The 24,462-nt window shown below is 38.7% G+C and overlaps 1 protein-coding gene across 2 annotated transcripts in view; it reads right to left on the bottom strand.

Annotated features, from left to right (window-relative positions):
- XPNPEP3 (X-prolyl aminopeptidase 3) overlaps positions 1-24,462 on the bottom strand; it is a 77,629-nt gene that overhangs the window by 27,869 nt on the left and 25,298 nt on the right. For both annotated transcript variants that reach the window (XM_043562698.1, XM_043562699.1), the window contains 2 exons: positions 21,282-21,689; positions 18,113-18,315 (listed from right to left, as the gene is read on the bottom strand). In XM_043562698.1, coding sequence (XP_043418633.1) covers positions 18,113-18,315; positions 21,282-21,689 — 611 coding nt within the window. The remainder of the gene's footprint in view (positions 1-18,112; positions 18,316-21,281; positions 21,690-24,462) is intronic.

Raw genomic sequence — 24,462 nt, 5'->3', positions numbered from 1 at the left:
TCTTTAGTGATATATTTGGATTTCTTTCTCTTTATTCTTTGCATAGTTATTAGTGGTTTCTGACTTGTGGTTACCATTAGGTTTGTATATAACCTCTTCTGCATACCGCAGTCTATATAAGTTGATGGGCATTTAAGTTTGAACCCATTATTTACTCCTGTCCTCCCCATGTTTTTGGTACATGGTGTCATATTTGACATCCTTTTATTTTGTGAGTTCCTTGACTGATTTTTTTTTACAGAAATATTCATTTTTACTGCTTTTGTGTTTCCTATCTTCATACTGTCATTTTCCCCCCACTCAATTCTCCTTTAATATTTCTTATAGGACTGGTTTAGTGGTCATGAACTCCTTTAGTTTTTGTTTGTGAAACTCTTTATCTCTCCTGTGTTCTGAAGATAGCCTTGCTGCATATTCTTGGCTGCAGGTTTTTTCCATTCAGCACTTTGAATATATCATGCTATTCCTTTCTTGCTTGGAAAGCTTCGCCTGAAAAAATCTGCTGATAGCCTTATGGTATTTCCTTTGTATGTAACTGTATTCTTTTATCTTGCTGCTTTTATTTATTTATATTTACATTTTATTTTATAGAGAGAGTGAGAAAGCGAGAGTGTGGGGGACAGGGGCAGAGGGAGAGAGAATCTCAGGTAGGCTCCATGCTGGCTGTGGAGTCAGATGCTGTCCTTGATCCCACAACCCTGGGATCATGAACTGAGCTGAAATCAAGAGTCGGTTGCTCAACCAACTGAGCTACCCAGGTGTCCCTATTTTGCTGCTTTTAATATTTTTTCTTTATCACTATGTTTGGCTTTATGTATGTATGTATGTACGTGTTTATTTATTTATTTGAGTAATCTCTACACCCAATGTGGGGCTCAAATTCATGACCCCTGAGATCAAGAGCTACATGCTCTACTGACTGAACCAGCTAGGCACCCCTATATTTTGCCCTTTTAATTACAATATGTTTTGGTGTGGATTTGCTTCTGTTGATTTTTTGGGGGGTTCTCTGTGCCTCCTGGATCTGCATATCTCTTTCCTTCCCCAGATTAGGTAAGTCTTTAGCTATTATTTCTTCAAATAAATGCTCTGCCCCCTTTTCTCTCTGTTCTTCTTCTGGGACTCCTATAATATAAATGTTATTATGTTTGATGGAGTCACTGAATTTCCTAAGTCTATTCTCATTTTGCATAATTCTTTTCTCTCTCTTTTGTTCAGCTTGATTACTTTCTATTACTCTGTCTTCTAGGTCATTACATTGTTTCTCTGCTTCTTCCAGACTGCTGGAAGAAGGGCCCTTTATCTCTGCTACGTTATTCCTTATCTCTGTGTTATGATCTCTCTGATGCCCTCCACTATTTCTCAAGTTCGTTGAGTAACCTTATAATCATTGCTTTAAATTCTCCATTGGTGGGGTGCCTGGGTGGCTCAGTCGGTTGAGCGTCTGCACGATCTCACGGTCTGTGGGTTCGAGCCCCACGTCGGGCTCTGGGCTGATGGCTCGGAGCCTGGAGCCTGCTTCCGATTCTGTGTCTCCCTCTCTCTCTGCCCCTCCCCCGTTCATGCTCTGTCTCTCTCTGTCTCAAAAATAAATAAACGTTAGAAAAAAAATTAAAAAAAAAAATTCTTCATTGGCAAGTACTTCTGCATGTTTTGCGTAGCTCTCCAGCCATGACCCTGTCCTGTTCAATTGGGACAAATCTCATCTTTTCATTTTGTCTAAGTCTGTGCTTGTTTAGGAGAGTCAGCTACATCTCCTGTTCTTAAGGGCAATGGCTTTATGAAGAAGAGGTCCTGCAGTGCCCTGCAATGTAGTGTCCTCTGTCCCCAGGGCCTGGTGCTTCGGGGAGTGTCTCCGACATGTGCTGCTATGTCCTGGCTGCTTTATCCTTCAGGCCGCTTGTCTGCAGGGGCTCTCTTTGCCTGTTGTGGGCAATGTCTGGTCCCTGGCCTGAATGTGGTGCATTTCAACTAAGTGTTCTCTGGTCTGCTTGCAAAGAGACCTGTTGCTCCCACCTTTGGAACCAAGGCCTTGCAAAACTCCCGGGCTGGGAAATGTGTTGGCAGGGGTTCAGGCTGGTCTTCTGGGATGGGAGTGGGACCCAATGACCCGGGACTGAGGAAAGTGTGACTGGGAAGAGCAGTTCCACTGGAGTGGAAAAGGGAGGATTGGTGTAGGCAGTTTAGGTAGCAAGTGTTGACACTGCTGGTTCTCACTAGTGGCCCTGTGCTTATGCTGAGGGGTCGGGGAGGGAAATGGAGCCTGACAGTTCCTTTGTTCTTAGAGGGATTTCTCCATGATTGCTGCTTCACTGGGATACACTCTGAGGTGAACAACTAACCCTCTACAGTCTGTGCCTCAGGTGCTCTTCAAATAGCGGTTTCCACACTGTTTGTCCACAGGCTGTTTGCTCTGCCTTTTCTCCAAGAACGGCCCCAATGTCCTTTGAGCTCTCTCAGAGCCAAGCATGCTGACCTTTCAAACTTCAGGCTTTAAGCCCTGCTGGTTGTAAGAACTCACAAAATTTGTGCCCTGTCACTTTCCAAGCCAATTGCTATGGGGATCTGTTATCCCTGAGTGCTCTCCTGTGTGCTAGTTTGTTCTAGCCCTTCCCTGGGATCGTGGCTCCCTCCCCACTGCAGGGGCTGCATTCTGTTTCTCTCCTAAGCGGTGTCTCTGCACTTCCTACCTTCTTCGATGTGGCCTCTTCCCCACCTTTAGTTGTAGAGTTTGTTCTGCCAGTCTTCAGATCAATTTCTGGGGTATATAGGATGGTTTGACAGTTATCTAGTTGTATTTGTGGGATGAAGAGAGCCTAGGGATTCTCCTATTCCACTGCCATCTTCCCTTCCTATGTGCTTTGTTTTTAAATTATAGCCAATTTACCAGGTATGAAGTGGTATCTCATTTTGGTTTTGATTTGCATTTTCCCAATAGCTAATGATATTAAGCATCTCTTTATGTCCTTATTGGCCATTTGTATATCTTTTTTGGAGAAATGCCCATTTAAGTCCTCTGCCTATTTTTTAACTGGGTTATCTTTTTGTTTTTGAGTTGCAAGAGCTCTTTACATATTCTGGATACTGGACCTTTATCAGATATATGGATTGCAAACATTTTCTCCTATTCTATAGGTTGTCTTTTCACTTTTTTGATAATGTCATTTGATTGATGCATAGAAGTTTATAATTTTGATGAAGTCCAATTTATTTCTCTTGTGTTGCTTATTTTGGTGTCATATCTAAGAATTCATTGCCGAATTCAAGGTCATAAATGTTTGTTTCTGCTAAGAATTTTATAGTGGTAGCTCTTAAGTTTAGGTCTTTGATCCATTTTGAGTTAATTTTTGTATATGGTGTGAGGTAGGGATCCTACATCATTCTCTTGCATGTGGATATCCATTTGTTCCAGCATACCTGAGTTACTTTTTATTAAATATATGGTTAAAGCATTATTTTAAAAGAAAAGGAATGATTCTGATAAAGAGGATGAAAATCCAATTACAAACTTGGGTGACTGCCAAACCATTCTTGGTTTGAATTAGCACTGGCTTTGAAATCTGTGGAATCAGGAAATGATAGAACCTGAGCCTTAGCAGCTAGCAAAAATGGACTGGAAGAGAAGTGCACATCAATGGCAGTTCTGCTAAAAACTCAGTGTTTTTTTGTTTGTTTGTTTGCTGCTTTGTATCAGCTGAAAGCAAGCTCAGAATCTCCTTCACAAGAATTCCACCTTTGGCCAATAGGTGGTGCTCCGACCAAAGGAACCCAAGCCACTTTATTTTTTGATAAATCAGCTTGTGAGAGACATTCACTACAACTAATTCAAGTAGGGCAAACTGACGAGGCAGGACAAAAGATAGTGAAAGGGGTTATTCAGTGAAGGAAATGAACCATTTTTCAGATTTAGATGCAGCAACCTGATGAATTCTTTTTAAAAATGAATCCTGAGAATTTTAGATCAAGGAGCAGTATCTTTGGCTTTAAACACTGCTGAGGAGAGGGAAATGTTAGGGCTTACTGTGGATCACATGACAATCCCTAGTTTACTAGAATGGATTAAGGGATGTGTCCAACATAGAAGGGATATTGTCCTGACTCTCCCTTGTTATATATACGGTCAGTACCTCCTGAAGCTGCATCAGATAGTCAGTGCTATCTGATGAAGGAAATGAACACCCTTATGGGATGCCCCTTACTTGGTTATGACTGACACTGTAATAAGGGATTTCATATATGACTTTGTTGTTGGACCCCAGGAGGATATAAAAAGACAGTTTCAGATCTTTAATCTCAACTTCCTCCTATGGATAATAAAAAGATAAGAATGAATTGAGGACTTTACAAGGGAAATAAAATCCAGTAAGAGGACATGCAAAAGAATAAAAAGTTGAACCATTGTCTTTTTGTTGTTGAGTTATAAGAGTTCTTTATATATTCTGGATATTAGAGTCTTATCAGATACAGATTTGCCAATATTTCTCCTGTTCATAAGTTATCTTTTTATTCTTTTCATGATGTCCTTTGATGCACAAAGTTTTTAATTTTGATGAAGCCCAATTTGTTCATTTTTTTGTTGTTGTTACTACTGCTTTTGGTGTCATATTTAAGAATCCATTGCCAAATCCAGGGTCATGAAGATTTACCCATATGATTCTCTTAAGAAACACATACAAAAATTAACTAAAAAATGGGCAAGGACTGAAATGTAACAGCTAAAATTATAAAACTCATAGAGAAATACATAGGGGAAAAGTTTCATGATGTTGGATTTGGCAATAATTTTTTGGATAGGACACCAAAAGTATAGGCAACACAAGAAAAAAGAGATAAATGTTGTATGATTCTACTTATGTGAGACACTCAGAATAGACAAGTTCATAGTAGGGTAGAGCTTATCAGGGGATGGTGAAAGGGGAAATGGGGAGTTATTGAAAAGGGAAACTCTAATGGTTAGAATTTCTATCTGGGATGATGAAAAAGTTCTGGAAACAGATAATGATGCTGGTTGTACAACAATGTGAATGTACTCAATGCCACTGAGTTGTACACTTAAAAATGGCTAAAATAGTAAATTTTATGTCATATAAATTTTACAACAAAAATAGCAAATCAAAAAAAATAAGAGAGGGGGCAATAATTCAGATCCTAAAATAATTCAGTTTTTTATGATTAATTAAAAATGATATATGGCACAAAAACAGACACTTAGATCAAAGGAACAGAACAGAAAACCCAGAAATGGATCCACAAACAAACGGCCGACTAATCTTTGACAGAGCAGGAAAGAATATCCAATGGAATAAATGGTGCAGATGGTGCTGGGAAAACTGGACAGCGACATGCAGAAGAATGAACCTGGAACACTTTCTTACACCATACACAAAAATAAACTCAAAATGGATGAAAGACCTAAATGTAAGACAGGAAGCCATCAAAGTCCTAGAGGAGAAAGCAGGCAAAAACCTCTTTGACCTTAGCCACAGCAACTTCTTACTCAACACGTCTCTGGCTGCAAGGAAACAAAAGCAAAAATGAACTATTGGGACCTCATCAAAATAAAAATCTTCTGCACAGCAAAGGAAACAATCAGCAAAACTAAAAGGCAACTGATGGAACGGGAGAAGATATTTGCAAATGACATATCAGATAAAGGGTTAGTATCCAAAATCTATAAAGAACTTATCAAACTCAACACCCAAACCCCAAATAATCCAGTGAAGACATGGGCAAAAGACATGAAAAGACACTTCTCCAAAGAAGACATCCAGATGGCCAACCGACACATGTAAAAATGCTCAACATCACTCATCATCGGGGAAACACAAATCAAAACCACAATGAGATACCACCTCTCACCTGTCAAAATGGCTAACATTAACAACTCAGGCAACAACATTGTTCATTGTTGCACTATATGCTAACTAACTTGGATGTAAATTAAAAAATAAATTTAAAAAAAAAGATATAAAAAGGAGGGGCGTCTGGGTGGCTTGGTCAGTTAAGTGTCCAACTTTTGGTTTCAGCTCAGGTCATGATCCCATGGTTTGTGAGTTCAAGCCCCACACTGGGCTTTGCATTGACAATGTGGAGTCTGCTTGGGATTCTCTCTCTCCCTTACTCTCTGCTTCTCCCCCACTCACTCTCTCTCTCTCAAAAATAAATAAACTTAAAAAAATTTTTTTAATGATATAAAAAGGAGGAAATTGAGGAGTGTCAAATTTTGATAATTTTAAGTAAGGCAGAGAATTGGCAAACTGCCTTCCTCAAACTCCTCAGGGTATAAAAATTCCAAGGCAGATATACTCAATTTATCTGAGTTTAGAGGAACTTAGAAAGAAAAAGATTCCAATGAACCGCTATCATCAGATGTCAACATATGGGCTCTTAATATAAAAATAATGGAAAGAGAATATTGACATGAAGACCAGGGTCATCTCTGGCAGGGAACTCAAGACATTTTACAAATGTGTGAGTGGCTGGCTGGATGTGGAGAAGAAACTCTTTTGGATCTACTGAATTTAGGAACATAGCATGCAGTACTGCCTAGGGCTGCAAATGAACCCCTTTAGGGATGACAAAATTAATTCAAAGGAACATGGGGATGATACTGTGAAAAGGTTAAAAATTAAAGTGTAGTTAGAAATTGGAATGTAAATAAAAAGGATACTGTGATGTCTCCCTTACCTGGATGTATAATTGATATGAATATAATGTTTGAATAAAAATTCCTCCCCCTACTGGGTAATAAGAAGAAAGGAATAACTTCCATCCTCCCTGCATCCAGTACTCATCGGACTTGCAACATGGGAGCCTTTAGAATTAACCTAACTCAACTAGTAACTTGGAAACATTATTAGATACCTGGAAGGCACTAAGAAATTACTATTCTAAATAAGGAAATGTCAAGATGCAAGTATATTAGTGTCCATAAACTCACTGCAACAGCCCAGTGTGGCCAGTGAGGCCAACTGATGAATGAGGTCACTGTCAGCAGACTATAGGGGACTCAATAAAACCATATCCTGAAGAGCCTTAGCTGTCTCCAGTATAGTCCTGACTATTCAACTCATGTAAGATAAAGGTGACTGGTATTCTCTATTGATTTGGCTAATGCAGTCTTCTCATTGTCAGTCACCAGCGAGAGCCTACAACCACTTGTATTCATGCAGAATGGTTCCCAATAGACAGTATTACCTCAAAAATATTAGAACTCCTCTTGAGTATTGTCACAATCTGATGAAGCAGGACCTAGATCTAACATAGCTGGACAATACAAATAATTATCATCTGAAACCATGGGTCAAGTTAAAAGCAACTTTACTAAGGTCATAAATCATATGACTGACTGGGGATGACTGATTAACCTTGCTAGAAATCCAGGGCCCTACACAGACTACGAAATTTTGGGAGATGACATGGGTTGGAGCAATCCGTGACACACCACAGGACACTAGGAATAAACTGTTATCACTCCCTGACCCTCAGATTAAAGAGGCTCAACAACAGCTAACTGTACATATTTGGCTTTTAGAGAAACTATACTTCACTTAGGGATTTTCTTGGCCCCAATTCATAAAATCACAGCGAAAAAGGCCTTATTTGATTAGGGGCCTCAACAAAAAGAAGCCTTCTTAGAACTGCAGAAGGCTGTGGCTTAAGCTATTATGTTAGGATCACATGATCTTAATGCTGAAATGATATTAAAAGTGTCAGCCATCCATACTCATCTCAACTGGAATTTCTAGCAAAAGGCATACTCACAACTCCAAGATAGCCTCTGGGCTTTGGGGCTAAGACATTGTTAGATGCTGCTTTCCACTCTATGTCTTTTGAAAGATAGCTGCTGACTTATTGTGGGGCATTTACTGAGGTAGCCCCAATAACTAAAAGACTTATAAGAGCAAATTAAGATCTGAAATATGTATGTCATTGGTGATGTCAGAAAAGCAAAATTTAAGTAAGAGGGTGATACCCAAAGAAGTTCCATCATAAAATGAAAATGCACTATATAGAGCATGCTACCAGAGGATGGGACAGACTCATATTTACAAGTCTTTTTTCCTTGGTTCTTTTCCTTCAACCAACTGCCCAAGGACACCAGGCAATTGGTCTGGTTCATAGATGGTAGCTCCAGAATTGAGAGTAATTCTGTATAGAAAGCAGGTGCTCTGAGTGCAGAAGAACGTAGAATCCTTTTGGAAGGGGCACCTGGGTGGCTCAGTCAGTTAAGCGGCTGACTCTTGATTTCCTCTCAGGTCAAGATCTTACGGTCGCGAGATCAAGCCCCACATCGGGCTCTGTGCTGGACATGGAACCTGCTTAAGATTCTCTCTCCCTCAAAAAAAAAAAGAAAATCCTTATGGAAGAATGTAATACAATTTTGTCCACTGAGCTGCATTATATGCTCTGTTCTTACCTGTGACAAAAGAACTAGATGCAAATAGAAGCCTTACTATTTGGATAGTACTGATCCTAGGCTATTTCCAATCAACTTTCAATTGGTCTAACAAGTGGGTCATAAATAACTGGATAGTAAAAGATCCCCACATGTGGGACCAGTGCTCTTTGGAAATCTCTATGGAAAGTCTGAGGCCAAATCAAAGCAGGCCATATGGTGCTTACTAAAGAAACCCGATGCCAGGGTTGGAAGGTAAATGGAATCAACAAGTTGATGGCCTAATTCATTCTCTTGAAATGGCAATGAAGGTCCATGAAACGAATGGACATGGAGGGACTCAAGCCAGGCAGCAATGTACTAAACAAAGACATAGACCACTGGCCCCCACTGAAGCTCAAATTGTTAATAAAAATTGCTTTGGTTGCCAATAGTTTAGACCCATTTTTCTGTATGTATCCAATTTGTCCTTTTATTATTGGGAATGGACTAACCAGAAAATTCTTCTTCAGTGGTAAAGATGTGGGTTAAAATGAATGACAAATGGAAGAAAGGCCAGATTGTCACTGAGGGGAAGGGAGCCAAAAAATGAGTTCCACAAAAAGGAAAATCTAACATAATTTTGGTGCCTAAGGAGATGCTTAAAGGAAGAGAATAATATTTTCTCTTAGCTTTGACCCAGAAGCCCCTTGGGGAAAAGGACTCTGTCTGATGAAGTCTCCTCTTCTGAGAGAGAGTTGAACAATAGCTAACCTAACAAATACACTTCCCTGAGTGACATATGTCCTCAAAATAGATCAAGAGATGGGAGCTCTGTCTAGGACTGTATGCAACAATGCAAATGTTTTTGATTCTCATTTCACAGGATGGATCTACTACAGAGGAGCTATGTTGGAAAGCAACATGTAGAAAATATTTAGCTAGTTGAATATGAAATATATTAATAATCTAAATGAACATTACATAGCCATTAATCGTGATGATGGTTTAAAAAAGGTACCAGAATATGGTGGTAGAATGCTATCTACTGCATATCCCACCTGTCAAAATAATATTATGTGTAAGAATAGCTATTTGCCCTGTTACTGTAGGTGAATAGGCATGAGGAGGAAGAACAATTGGGACACATGGATCACTGATAAAGGATAAGAACTAGGTATAACTTGGCGGGTCCACATTCCTGAAATTTGTTTGGTTATGGGAAGTTCTGTGGAACACTCAAACCAAAGTCTACTTAGGAGTGACTACTACTCACATGATCTAAGCCTGGGGGAATTAACATTTTCAAGATATCGAATGTATTTCCTAACTGTACAAAAGCAGTCAGTACTCATGACAACATATCTTGTGTCAGACCATTTGAAATAAGAGAACCTTCATGGAATTAGGAGCTGCTTAGGAGTTATTTGGTCAGGCAGATTTGTTTTTAATGAGGAAAGACATACTGCTGAAAAAGACCTACTAAGGTCTAAGGAGTAAGGACAAAAGTGGCAAGCCACTTGAAAAGATAACACGATGCTGACAAAATGGATTTTATAATTAGATCACACACTAAAACAACTCGCCCAAATCAACTCAGCAAAGGGAACAAGACTGCGTGTTAAAACACAAGCTGGATTATTAGATACCTTAATTCAAATGGAGTCCAAGGTATCCCAAGCACAGTGGCTAGGCATTCTCACAGCAGAAACCTAGGTGATGCACAAATACGGGCCACTTATGGGCCCTACAGTCTTAAGAAAGTTTTGTTTTCTGGGCCGCCTGGGTGGCTCAGTCGGTTAAGCGTCCGACTTCAGCTCAGGTCATGATCCCGTGGTCCGTGAGTTCGAGCCCTGCATTGGGCTCTGTGCTGACAGCTCAGAGCATGGAGTCTGTTTCAGATTCTGTGTCTCCCTCGCTCTGACCCTCCCCGTTCATGCTCTGTCTCTCTCTGTCTCAAAAATAAATAAACGTTAAAAAAAAAAAAGTTTTGTTTTCTACTGTAAGTTTTAACTAGAGGATGCAAACTATTCAGGTGCTCTTTAACAGCTTCAGCCCTTTGACTGGATGCTAACCATCCTTTCCCTACAGCACAGTTTGTGAGCACTGAACAAATTTTATTTTATTAAAAAAAATTTTTTTTTATTTTTAAGTAATCTTTACAACCAACATGAAGCTTGAACTCATGACCCCGAGACCAAGTCACACGTTCTAATGACGGAACCAGTCAGGCACCCCAATAATGGATAACTTTTAAACAGAACTAGAGTCAGACAAACTAGACTTTAAATTAAAGGCTGTAACAAGAGATGAAGAAGGACATTATATAATAGTTACAGGGTCTATCCATCAGGAAGAGCTAACAATTATAAATGTCTATGCGCCGAATACCGGAGCCCCCAAATATATAAAACAATTACTCATAAACATAAGCAACCTTATTGATAAGAATGTGGTAATTGCAGGGGACTTTAACACCCCACTTACAGAAATGGATAGATCATCTAGACACACGGTCAATAAAGAAACAAGGGCCCTGAATGACACATTGGATCAGATGGACTTGACAGATAGATTTAGAACTCTGCATCCCAAAGCAACAGAATATACTTTCTTCTCGAGTGCACATGGAACATTCTCCAAGATAGATCATATACTGGGTCACAAAACAGCCCTTCATAAGTTTATGAGAATTGAAATTATACCATGCATACTTTCAGACCACAATGCTATGAAGCTTGAAATCAACCACAGAAAAAAGTCTGGAAAACCTCCAAAAACATGGAGGTTAAAGAACACCCTACTAACGAATGAGTGAGTCAACCAGGCAATTAGAGAAGAAATTAAAAAATATATGGAAACAAATGAAAATGAAAATACAACAATCCAAACGCTTTGGGACGCAGCGAAGGCAGTCCTGAGAGGAAAATACATTGCAATCCAGGCCTATCTCAAGAAACAAGAAAAATCCCAAATACAAAATCTAACAGCACACCTAAAGGAAATAGAAGCAGAACAGCAAAGGCAGCCTAAACCCAGCAGAAGAAGAGAAATAATAAAGATCAGAGCAGAAATAAACAATATAGAATCTAAAAAAACTGTAGAGCAGATCAACGAAACCAAGAGTTGGTTTTCTGAAAAAATAAACAAAATTGACAAACCTCTAGCCAGGCTTCTCAAAAAGAAAAGGGAGATGACCCAAATAGATAAAATCATGAATGAAAATGGAATTATTACAACCAATCCCTCAGAGATACAAACAATTATCAGGGAATACTATGAAAAATTATATGCCAACAAATTGGACAACCTGGAAGAAATGGACAAATTCCTGAACACCCACACTCTTCCAAAACTCAATCAGGAGGAAATAGAAAGCTTGAACAGACCCATAACCAGCGAAGAAATTGAATCGGTTATCAAAAATCTCCCAACAAATAAGAGTCCAGGACCAGATGGCTTCCCAGGGGAGTTCTACCAGACATTTAAAGCAGAGATAATACCTATCCTTCTCAAGCTATTCCAAGAAATAGAAAGGGAAGGAAAACTTCCAGACTCATTCTATGAAGCCAGTATTACTTTGATTCCTAAACCAGACAGAGACCCAGTAAAAAAAGAGAACTACAGGCCAATATCCCTGATGAATATGGATGCAAAAATTCTCAATAAGATACTAGCAAATCGAATTCAACGGCATATAAAAAGAATTATTCACCATGATCAAGTGGGATTCATTCCTGGGATGCAGGGCTGGTTCAACATTCGCAAATCAATCAACGTGATACATCACATTAACAAAAAAAAAGAGAAGAACCATATGATCCTGTCAATCGATGCAGAAAAGGCCTTTGACAATATTCAGCACCCTTTCTTAATAAAAACCCTTGAGAAAGTCGGGATAGAAGGAACATACTTAAAGATCATAAAAGCCATTTATGAAAAGCCCACAGCTAACATCATCCTCAACGGGGAAAAACTGAGAGCTTTTTCCCTGAGATCAGGAACACGACAGGGATGCCCACTCTCACCGCTGCTGTTTAACATAGTGCTGGAAGTTCTAGCATCAGCAATCAGACAACAAAAGGAAATCAAAGGCATCAAAATTGGCAAAGATGAAGTCAAGCTTTCGCTTTTTGCAGATGACATGATATTATACATGGAAAATCCAATAGACTCCACCAAAAGTCTGCTAGAACTGATACATGAATTCAGCAAAGTTGCAGGATACAAAATCAATGTACAGAAATCAGTTGCATTCTTATACACTAACAATGAAGTAACAGAAAGACAAATAAAGAAACTGATCCCATTCACAATTGCACCAAGAAGCATAAAATACCTAGGAATAAATCTAACCAAAGATGTAAAGGATCTGTATGCTGAAAACTATAGAAAGCTTATGAAGGTAATTGAAGAAGATTTAAAGAAATGGAAAGACATTCCCTGCTCATGGATTGGAAAAATAAATATTGTCAAAATGTCAATACTACCCAAAGCTATCTACACATTCAATGCAATCCCAATCAAAATTGCACCAGCATTCTTCTTGAAACTAGAACAAGCAATCCTAAAATTCATATGGAACCACAAAAGGCCCCGAATAGCCAAAGGAATTTTGAAGAAGACCAAAGCAGGAGGCATCACAATCCCAGACTTTAGCCTCTACTACAAAGCTGTCATCATCAAGACAGCATGGTATTGGCACAAAAACAGACACACAGACCAATGGAATAGAATAGAAACCCCAGAACTAGACCCACAAACGTATGGCCAACTCATCTTTGACAAAGCAGGAAAGAACATCCAATGGAAAAAAGACAGCCTCTTTAACAAATGGTGCTGGGAGAACTGGACAGCAATATGCAGAAGGTTGAAACTAGACCACTTTCTCACACCATTCACAAAAATAAACTCAAAATGGATAAAGGACCTAAATGTGAGACAGGAAACCATCAAAACCTTAGAGGAGAAAGCAGGAAAAGACCTCTCTGACCTCAGCCATAGCAATCTCTTACTTGACACATCCCCAAAGGCAAGGGAATTAAAAGCAAAAGTGAATTACCGGGACCTTATGAAGATAAAAAGCTTCTGCACTGCAAAGGAAACAACCAACAAAACTAAAAGGCAACCAACGGAATGGGAAAAGATATTTGCAAATGACATATTGGACAAAGGGCTAGTATCTAAAATCTATAAAGAGCTCACCAAACTCCACACCTGAAAAACAAATAACCCAGTGAAGAAATGGGCAGAAAACATGAATAGACAGTTCTCTAAAGAAGACATCCGGATGGCCAACAGGCACATGAAAAGATGTTCAGCGTCGCTCCTTATCAGGGAAATACAAATCAAAACCACACTCAGGTATCACCTCACGCCAGTCAGAGTGGCCAAAATGAACAAATCAGGAGACTATAGATGCTGGAGAGGATGTGGAGAAACGGGAACCCTCTTGCACTGTTGGTGGGAATGCAAACTGGTGCAGCCGCTCTGGAAAACAGTGTGGAGGTTCCTCAGAAAATTAAAAATAGACCTACCCTATGACCCAGCAATAGCACTGCTAGGAATTTATCCAAGGGATACAGGAGTACTGATGCATAGGGGCACTTGTACCCCAATGTTCATAGCAGCACTCTCAACAATAGCCAAATTATGGAAAGAGCCTAAATGTCCATCAACTGATGAATGGATAAAGAAATTGTGGTTTATATACACAATGGAATACTACGTGGCAATGAGAAAGAATGAAATATGGCCTTTTGTAGCAACGTGGATGGAACTGGAGAGTGTGATGCTAAGTGAAATAAGCCATACAGAGAAAGACAGATACCATATGGTTTCACTCTTATGTGGATCCTGCGAAACTTAACAGGAACCCATGGGGGAGGGGAAGGGAAAAAAAAAAAAAGAGGTTAGAATGGGAGAGAGCCAAAGCATAAGAGACTATTAAAAACTGAGAACAAACTGAGGGTTGATGGGGGGTGGGAGGGAGGGGAGGGTGGGTGATGGGTATTGAGGAGAGCACCTTTTGGGATGAGCACTGGGTGTTGTATGGAAACCAATTTGTCAATAAATTTCATATATATATATAAAAAAAATAAACAGAACTAGAGTGCTTCCTGTAGTAGATTAATAGGTTCTGTTGCTGGTTTCTTCCAACTGGGAACCAATATCTGTCAAACCACCTAACCTGAGGGAAGGAATTTAGCTATGTTCTCAAGATATTTTGAATCCTGAAAAAACAGAGATATGGCCTCTGATCTATAGTCCTATGAGAAATAATATATGGCTATAATAAAAGGTAGATTGTGTTGGGAGGGACAAAATAATTATACCATGATTTTCTGACTTATACTGTAACTACAGTGGTGCTGCTATATGGTATTACATGGAAGCATAAGTAAAATTAATATTGTAAATACTAACAAATTTAGCATAATACTGATATTAATGATAAAATATCGTGGGAGATTGAATTAAAGCTATCTCAGTACATTATCCCTATGTAGAAGAACTGGTCTGAGAAATATTCAGAGTTGATTAATGATAGATTAATAATTCAGCAGATTTATTAAGAAGCAGACACTTACAGAGGTGCCTGGGTGACTCACCCAGTTAAGCATAAGGCTTCAGCTCAGTTCATGATCTCATGGTTTATGGGTTCAAGCCCCGTGTTGGGCTCTGTGCTGATAGCTCAGAGCCATTCTGTGTCTCCCTCTTTCTCTCTGCCCCTCCCCTCCTTGTGCTCCATCTCTCAAAAATAAATGTAAACAAAACAAAACAACCCAGACACTTAAAGATCCAAACAACAAAATAATTATATAGTTAGAAAAACGTGGAAAAGTATAAATGGATGGTTCCACTATCTGTTTAAATCCATACTAACCCCACACTGGATGTTGTAAATGTTTAGATTCTGCATGTACATTTTGATGATCTGATTATAGGATATTATAAGGCAAGTAAATGATATCACACTAAGGATTATTGTTTTATTAGAAAAAAGGCTTGATAGTGGGTCATGGGAATGGACTGCTCTGTGAGAGCTATTTCCTGGAATTAGCTTGAGCTGTTTTGCTAAACTCCTGAATGACATTGACTTTGGTCAAGGCATAGCATGAAGCATAGATGAAGCATACAAGTGTTGTGAAGGCAATAAAGACATGAAAAGACATTCAACATCATTAACCATTAGAAAAATGCAAATCAAAACCACAGTCAGATATCCTTTCACACCCACAAGGACGTCTATCATCAAAAAACAGAAAACGAGTGTTTGAATGGATATGGAAAAATAGGAACTCTTGTCCAGTGTCAGTGGGAATGTAAAACGGCACAGGTGCTATGAAAAACAGTATGGTGGTTCCTCAAAATATTGAACACAGAATTACCATTTGATCTAGTTAATTCTACTTCTGGGCATATATCCAAAAGAAATGAGAACAGGGGTTTGAAAAGTAGAATGTGCATTGCAGAATTATTCACACTAGCCTAAAGACAGAAACAACACAATCAGCAAAACTAAAAGGCAACCGACAGAATGGGAGAAGATATTTGCAAATGACAGATCACATAAAGGGTTAGAAACCAAAATCTATAAAGAACTTATCAAATTCAACACCCAAAAAACAAATAATCCAGTAAAGAAATGAGCAAAGACATGAATATTCACTTCTCCAGAGAAGTGTCTTTCCTTATAAGGAAAGAAGACATCCAGATGGCCAACCGACACATGAAAAAATGCTCCACATCACTCATCATCAGGGAAATACAAATCAAAACCACAATGAGGTACCACCTTACACCTGGCAGAATGGCTAACATTCACAACTTGGGCAACAACAGATTTTGGCGAGGATGCGGAGAAAGAGGATCTCTTTTGCATTGTTGGTGGGAATGCAAGCTGGCGCATTCACTCTGGAAAACAGTATGGAGGTTCCTCAAAAAATTAAAAATACAACTACCCTATGACCCAGCAATTGCACTACTAGGTATTTATCCAAGGGATATAGGTATGCTGTTTTGGAGGGACACATGCACCCCCATGTTTAGAGCAGCAATTAACAATAGCCAAAGTATGGAAAGAGCCCAAATGCCCATCGATGGATGAATGGATAAAGAAGATGTGGTACACACACACACACACACACACACACACACACACACACAATGGAGTATTACTCAGCAATCAAAAAGAATGAAATCTTGCCATTTGCAACTATGTGGATGGAACTGGAGGGTATTACGCTAAGTGAAATTAGTCAGTCAGAGAAAGACAAAAATCATGACTTCACTCATATGAGAACTTTAAGAGACAAAACAGATGAACATAATGGAACGGAAACAAAAATAATATAAAAACAGGGAGGAGGACAAAGCATAAGAGACCTCATAAATATGGAGAACAAACTGAGGGTTACTGGAGGGGTTGTGGGAGGGGGATGGGCTAAATGGGTAAGAGGCATTAAGGAATCTACTCTTGGAATCATTGTTGCACTATACGCTAACTAATTTGGATGTAAATTAAAAAAAAAAATTAAAAAAATTAATGAAAAAAAAAACAACCCAATGTCCATCAATAGATGAATAGATAAATAAAATGTTGCATATACATAAAATGGTCTATTACTCAGCCTTAAAAAGAAGGTAAATTCTGATATATACCAGAGCATGGTTGAATCCTGGAGACATTTTGCTAAGTGAAATAAGTCAAAAACAAAAGAACAAATATTGTTATGACTCACTTATATGAGGTACCTAAAGTAGTCAAATTATAGAAACAGGAAATAAAATGGTAGTCACCAAGGGTTAGAGGGAAGGAGAAATGGGCAGTTATTGTCTAATGAGTATAGAGTTTCAGCAGGGGATCATGAAATAGTTCTGGAGATATACAGTGGTGGTGGTTGTACAACAATGTGAATGTATTTAATGCCACTGAACTATATACTTAAAAATGGCTAAATTGGCAAATTTTATGCTGTATATATTTCACCACAATTAATGAAAAGTGTTGCAAGGAATTTTGGGGCAGTTTGTATCGGTTTCTCAATACCGGTAACAGTGAGATTAATGGTTTGTACTGGTCTAGGAGCTCTGCTGTTACATAGCAGGAATATGCCAATATGAGCAAAACCCAAAAATCCCTAGGTGAGATTCCATTTTGGGCTCCTTGGTTCCAAGATATTCTGTGTGTGTACATCACCACACCACCACATCTGTGGTTCCTTATCCATGAGAGAAAATGCATCCCACCTGGCCCTTGCTGAGATAGGACAAGATCCTGCACTTGGCTTCTCTGGATCCTTTTTGTGGGACGGCCATTGACTGTGACAGGTATGCTTACTTTAATGCTGTTGCTATACTATACCCCTTTCCTATAATAAGTTACAGACTTATAAGTACTGTCATTCTGGGTCCTGAGTCTTCTTTAGCAATCAAACTGTGTTTAACTGCCACTGTTATTGCAGTTATCATAAGGAAAGGGAATACCACTAATTAATTTATGTTGTCCCACTGAGAAACAACTAAGATCATGGATAAAAGATGCAAGGCAGCTTTATTTTGCCTTGCAAGGTATTGAGCAAGTTTCTAGACATGTTCACTAAACTAAAGCAGAAGGTAGATGTTCACCTACTATGAAATTCCTCCCTCGGGTACACAACCTCAAGGTACCCACTGAACCCTAGGAACTTAGATTTTTTAATTTGGAGAAAACTTTTTCAATAGGAACCATACCTGTGATGTCAGCTTCCCAGCAATCTGCATTCGCTCAATTTCTGCAGGAGATTTGATCAGCCGGAGGCGCTGTACCAGCTGCTGGACAGCCCGGACCTTATTCTTGCTCCTGGCTTTGACCTCAGTCAGATGCTGCATGTAGTCAGAGTGAAGCTGTGCGTGAGAGGGCCTCATCCAGTCATACCAGACCATATTTGTCTCATCTTAAAATGAGCAGCAAGAAAATAAATTTTAAAATAAAACAGCAACAAGAAATACCAACTGCTATAATGACTTGAACAAGAGTCAAAACCATAAAACCTGTGGCGTGGAATTCTGAAGTGAGCAAAAACTCTCTCAGGACTGAAGCAACTGAAAGGTTAGATCATCTATCACTGGAAAGGCTATTCCCTGAGAATGGCAAGATATTCTGACACCGAATATCCAGCTTCTCTGCCCCTAAACTTCAGTGTTCTTTATATAGATGATAGATGGGACTAAAGCTCTTCTCAAGCTTTGATTTTATTATTTACTAATCATTAAAGAACAACTATAAAAGTGTTCTCCACACTACAATTGAGCTAGATGCCCTGCTGAATTACTGAACATGAACGGACAGAAAAAAGTACTCAGATCATGACGTGGTTAAGTGTTCCCTTTCTAGGGCGCCTGGGTGGCTCAGTCGGTTAAGGGTCCGACTTTGGCTCGGGTCATGATCTCATGGTTTGTGAGTCTGGGCCCCGCATCAGGCTCTGTGCTGTGTTAGTGAATGAGGTTCTTATTGCATTTAGGAGCAAATATTCACGGCTATAGAAACACTATAGTTGATGATATGTGCTAGCCCACACTTACCCAGGGCTTTTCCTTTCTCATCTGCCATGTATTCTCACTAGAAGACCACAGTTCTCCTTTTAACTTTAGAGACCCAAGGAAATAGTCTGTATGTGCCTGAGATACATGATGAGAAGGCTCATGATGAAAATGTTCCCATTTAAACCAGGTCTCCATTCGTCCCTTTCCATTTTCCTGAGATGGCTTATTAGCAGCATTTCCAACAACTGAAGTCTGAATGTATGTTTTACGCAAAGTATTTGGGACAGAAAAGGGAAAAACCCTAAAAATTTTTATTGGCTATATATTAGTGATACAATCTCCTAAATATTTCATTTTGAAATAAAAATGGTTTTTAACATATATTACATGTCAAATGCTAATCTTACTTTTAATAGAAATTTAATTGTAGTTTTTAAAAAGTAAAACAACCTCTACTACCTGTTTTCAGTGTATGAAATCATAGCCCAGTTTTTTTTGGTTTTTAAATTTTTACATAAATACGATTTCATGAATCTTTTCCTTTGCCTGCTGCTTTTGTCTAGTAAACTACTAACATTAAGAATGGTGAATGAGGGGCGCTTGGGTGGCTCAGTTGGTTGAGCGTCTGACTTCAGCTCAGGTCATGATCTGAGCTGGTCAGGTTCATGGGTTCAAGCCCCACATCAGGCTCTGTGCTGACAGCTCTGAGCCTAGAACTGCTTCAGATTCTGTGCCTTCCTCTCTCTCTGCCCCTCCCCCACTTGTTCTCTCTCTCTCTCTCTCTCTCTCTCTCTCTCTCTCAGAAATGAATAAACATTAAAAAACAAAAAGGATGGTGAATGAGAAGTACTTTTGAGAAATACATTTCGTGTAAGGTTTTAACAATACTGGGTTAATGAAATTTAGACTATTGAATAGGACAGCTAGCAACTAATTCAGAAAATCAAAAAGCTAAAAAGAAAATGATTCTGTATCCCACATTTATGACAACTTTGAAGATACGAAAAAGTTCCACTAGTTTAGCTGAGTAATTATCTCTGTAAAATAGAGAACACTTGTATAAAGCAATGAAACAATTCAAACATACTGGAACTTCCATATTCAACTGAGTATTTTCTTTCAAAGAAGGCTTTGTGTGGAACAAGTCCAATAAATTCCATGATCATTGGAAACAATTTTGGAATTCTCTTTTAGAAACTGACTTCAGAAATGGTTTATAAACCATTATAAATTAGACTTTAGAAAATTAGAAAATTAGACATTAGAAAATTAGACTTTAATTTTACACCATGTATTATTTTATCTAAAATTAGACTTTAATTTTACAGCCATATATTATTTTGTCTAAAATTAGTACTTTACAATTTGACTATCTATGTTATTTACCAATTTGGCTCTAAGTGACTTTTGGACACTTCAAAAAATAAAATGCTTCCCAGGCCGTAGATTTACGAGAATCATTAAAGACAGTTTATAATGTAGTGTAGATTCTAAAAAGTTCCAGAAAAAGAATCTCAAAATGTTATGAGTGATTATAATTTTACCAGAAGAAATGTAGAAAAAGTGACTATTTTGAGTGACATGGACTCAACTCTGTACTGTATGAATCTCCTGAGAATCTTGTTAAAAGGCAGATTCTGATCTAACAGATATGGAAGGGGGGGGCTAAAATTTTACATTTCCGCTATCTATTATGCTTTTGTAATTCTAGTATGTATCACCAGGTAATTGTGACGCTGGTGAAGCACTGATCATTCTTTGAGAATACTGCTTCTTTCTGAAGAGTTGGCAGAAGTAATATGTAGTGGTCAAAGGTGGATGGATTGGTTGGTAATCTTGAAGAGTGATCCATGCCCATCCTCCACTTTAAAAGAAAATTCTCTCTGTGATTTCAAACTAGGACAGTTCACAGTCTCTATGAATGAATAATTTAACAAAGACTTAGCAAATGCGTAAATGAAATATTTAGTCTTGTGGAAAAGATTTATGTTCCTTTCATGGTGCTCAAGGAAATGCTGCCATGATCATCATTTTAGAAAATTAAGAACTTTAGGGACGCCTGGGTGGCTCAGTCGGTTAAGTGTTTGGCTCTTGATCTCAGCTCAGGTCATGATCTCACAGTTCCTGAGACCTTGAGCCTTGTGTCCGGCTCTGTGCTGATAGCACGGAGCCCGTTTGGGATTTTCTCTTTCTCTCTCTCTCTCTCTCTCTCTCTCTCTCTCTCTCTCTCTGTCCCTCCTGCGCTTGTGCACTCACTCTCTCAAAATAAATAAATTTAAAAAAAAGAGAAAGAAAAATTAACAACTTCATCTAAATAGGCAAGGAAGGTCTTAATCCCAAATCTGGCCTGTGATTTGACCTCTGTTCCATTTATTACCTTTCAATTTTGGTACTAGATGTTGAAATTCTTCTAGTGTATAGGCTTCATCCACTCCTGTTAAAGCTATTGCTCCATCAGTGCCAGATCGTGGGCCATCCCAAAGTTCTCGACTAGGGTCTCTCCGAGGTACAAAAAGCATGGCCTTATGTGCTGGTAACTGCTTGCCAGGGAGGCTCTGAAGCACCAGAATGCTATCGGGCTCTTGGAATCCACATAGGTACAGGAAATTGTTGTCTTGGTGGAAAGTATAGGGGATATCATTGCTCATGTAGTATGTAGGGTTGGACAGCAGAACCACCGTCTGGTCTGTCCCACTCTGCCCTTGTGTTTCCTTGTGAATCAGAGACATTAGTTTGTGTCTGCGAAGTGCATATTCCACTTGAGATAGTCCTGGCGTCACCTCTCCTAGAAATGAGAAATAACAGTGATGCTTTGCATTTATATAGTGCCAAAGTACTTTTAAGGTAACAATATTAGATGGAAACACACAAGTTCATTTCTTCAATTTATGCCAAATCTATTCATAGCACATGGGGAATGAAGGAGATGGCACAGGTCCAAATTTTCTATTCCATTGTAAAAATTTTGGAAATGATAGTCAAACGTGGTCCTGCGTGAAAACCAGGATCATGACCCCTTAATATCTCTTGTAGCTCTTTCATTCTTTTATGCATTTGATCAAATATTTACTAAACATTATCATGTGGAAGGCATTGCTAGGCATATATAATAAGGTTGACTTGAAGTATCAACATGAAAGGCGAGGAGAAGGATCACATTATCCGTGTATGACTTTCCTGAAAGAATGTAAACTCCATGAGGACATAGATTTTTGTCTGTTTGTTCAGTGTTATATTCCTGGAGCCTAGAATAACAACTGGAATATAGCAGGCACTTGGTAAATTATTTGTTAAATGATGTATAATTTTTAACATAATAAGGCCAATCTCCTTCTGAATTTCCAAAGCATAATAATACCCTTCTAATAGGTCTTTTTGTATTAATAGTAGAGCTGGGTACATATAATCTCCTTAAGGGTTCCCTCCCTGAGAGAAAATCTTTGTATTTTCCAATTGGGGTCATCTTTGTATTTTTTTTTTAATTTTTTTTTTAACATTTATTTTTGAGACAGAGACAGAGCATGAACGGGGGAGGGTCAGAGAGAGGGAGACACAGAATCCGAAGCAGGCTCCAGGCTCTGAGCTGTCAGCCCAGAGCCCGATGCGGGACTCGAACTCACGGACCGCGAGATCATGACCTGAGCCGAAGTCGGCCGCCTAACCGACTGAGCCACCCAGGCGCCCCTCATCTTTGTATTTAAAAAAAAATTTTTTTCAACGTTTTTATTTATTTTTGGGACAGAGAGAGACAGAGCATGAACGGGGGAGGGGCAGAGAGAGAGGGAGACACAGAATCGGAAACAGGCTCCAGGCTCTGAGCCATCAGCCCAGAGCCTGACGCGGGACTCGAACTCCCGGACCGCGAGATCATGACCTGGCTGAAGTCGGACGCTTAACCGACTGTGCCACCCAGGCGCCCCTCATCTTTGTATTTTTAAAAAACTTTAATAATATTATCACTCCTTAGGGCTGTCAGGAGAAGTAAACTTGATAAAGCATGTGGTTCTTAAGGATTGAAGACTCCCTAGGGAATCTTTAAAAAGCTGTGGATTCACTGTTTACTGCACCTAGGCACACACAAGCTTTTGACATACAATTTCAAGAATATCTGATTCCCCTAAGCCCTCCCACAAAACTTGTATTAAGAACCTGTGTTATGAAATGTTATGTGTTAGTTCTCAATATTAGCACCCAGCAGACTGTCTGGCTTCTAGCCCAGTGGTGACTGGGTGAATGCTTCCCTTCTGAAATGGAAATCATGCCTGCTCTTGCTTTAGGTTCCAAAGTAAAAGAACTATGAAAACACTCATGAAAGCTGTATCCTTTAGCCTACACTTAGCATTAATAATAGTAAAACAACACCTGATGCTTACTGAATGCTTTTTATGTGTCCGGTACTATCCTAATTATTTACAGTTATCAACTCGTTTAATCTTTACATTGATTCCATGATGTGGAGTACTATTATTATTCCCTGTAGTATTGAGGCTTCATATGCAAATATGAAAAGATAGCCATGAAATACTGCTGTATGAAAAAATTACAGAACAAGATGGATAATATGATCCCATTTATGTTAAAAAAGAATAAAAAGAAAAAAAGAAGAGAGAGAAAAAATTTAGTAAAGAATCTCAATTTTTATAGTACCAATCTATGGGGATTGAGTTAAGACTAAAATTTTCTTTTTAACATGCTTTTTAATATTACTTGAATTTTGTTTCAATGAGTATATACTTTTATAATAAAAATTCCAAATAAAGAGAAAAAGAGAATAAAAGAGAGAAATCATGGACAGTCCATTCCATACTCATGACCTACAATGGCTCTTTATTGTCCATTACATCAAATTCAAACTCAAGTAGATTTTAATGCTTTCTACCAGAGGATTCCAATTTATCTTTATATTTATTTATAAACATAAATATCTTTATATTTATTTATTTAACTTAAAAAAAGCAGCTTTATTGAGATATTATTTACATACCATACAATCTACCCACTTAAAGTATACAAATCAGTGGTTTTTGGTATATTCACACAATTGTGCAAACATTACAAAAATCAGTTTTAGAGGGGCGCCTGGGTGGCTCAGTCGGTTGAGCGTCTGACTTCGGCTCAGGTCATGATCTCACTCAGGTCCGTCAGTTTGAGCCCCGCATCGGGCTCTGTGCTGACAGCTCAGAGCCTGGAGCCTGCTTCGGATTCTGTGTCTCCCTCTCTCTGACCCTCCCCTGTTCATGCTCTGCCTCTGTCTCAAAAATAAATAAACATTAAAAAATTAAAACAAAAAACAAAAGTCAGTTTTAGAGTATTTCATCACTCCCAAAAGAAACCCTTGTCCATTAGTAGTCACTCCCCATCTCCTCCCAATCTGCACCCCCAGCCCTTGGCAACCAGTAATCTATTTTCTGTCTTTATGGATTTGTCTCTTGTAGAGATTTAATATGATGAAATCACACAATATATGGTCTTTGGTGATTTGGCCAACGTTTTAAAATCATTTCTCCAATTATTCTGAAATTAATTCCTTCTTATGTCTTACATAGCTCTAATCTGTT

This window comes from Prionailurus bengalensis, chromosome B4 (genome assembly GCF_016509475.1).
Source record: "Prionailurus bengalensis isolate Pbe53 chromosome B4, Fcat_Pben_1.1_paternal_pri, whole genome shotgun sequence".
In the NCBI taxonomy this organism is placed as follows: Eukaryota; Metazoa; Chordata; class Mammalia; order Carnivora; family Felidae; genus Prionailurus; species Prionailurus bengalensis.
The sequence above is the reverse complement of the archived record's forward strand: the minus strand, read 5'-3'. Positions and strand labels throughout refer to the sequence as shown.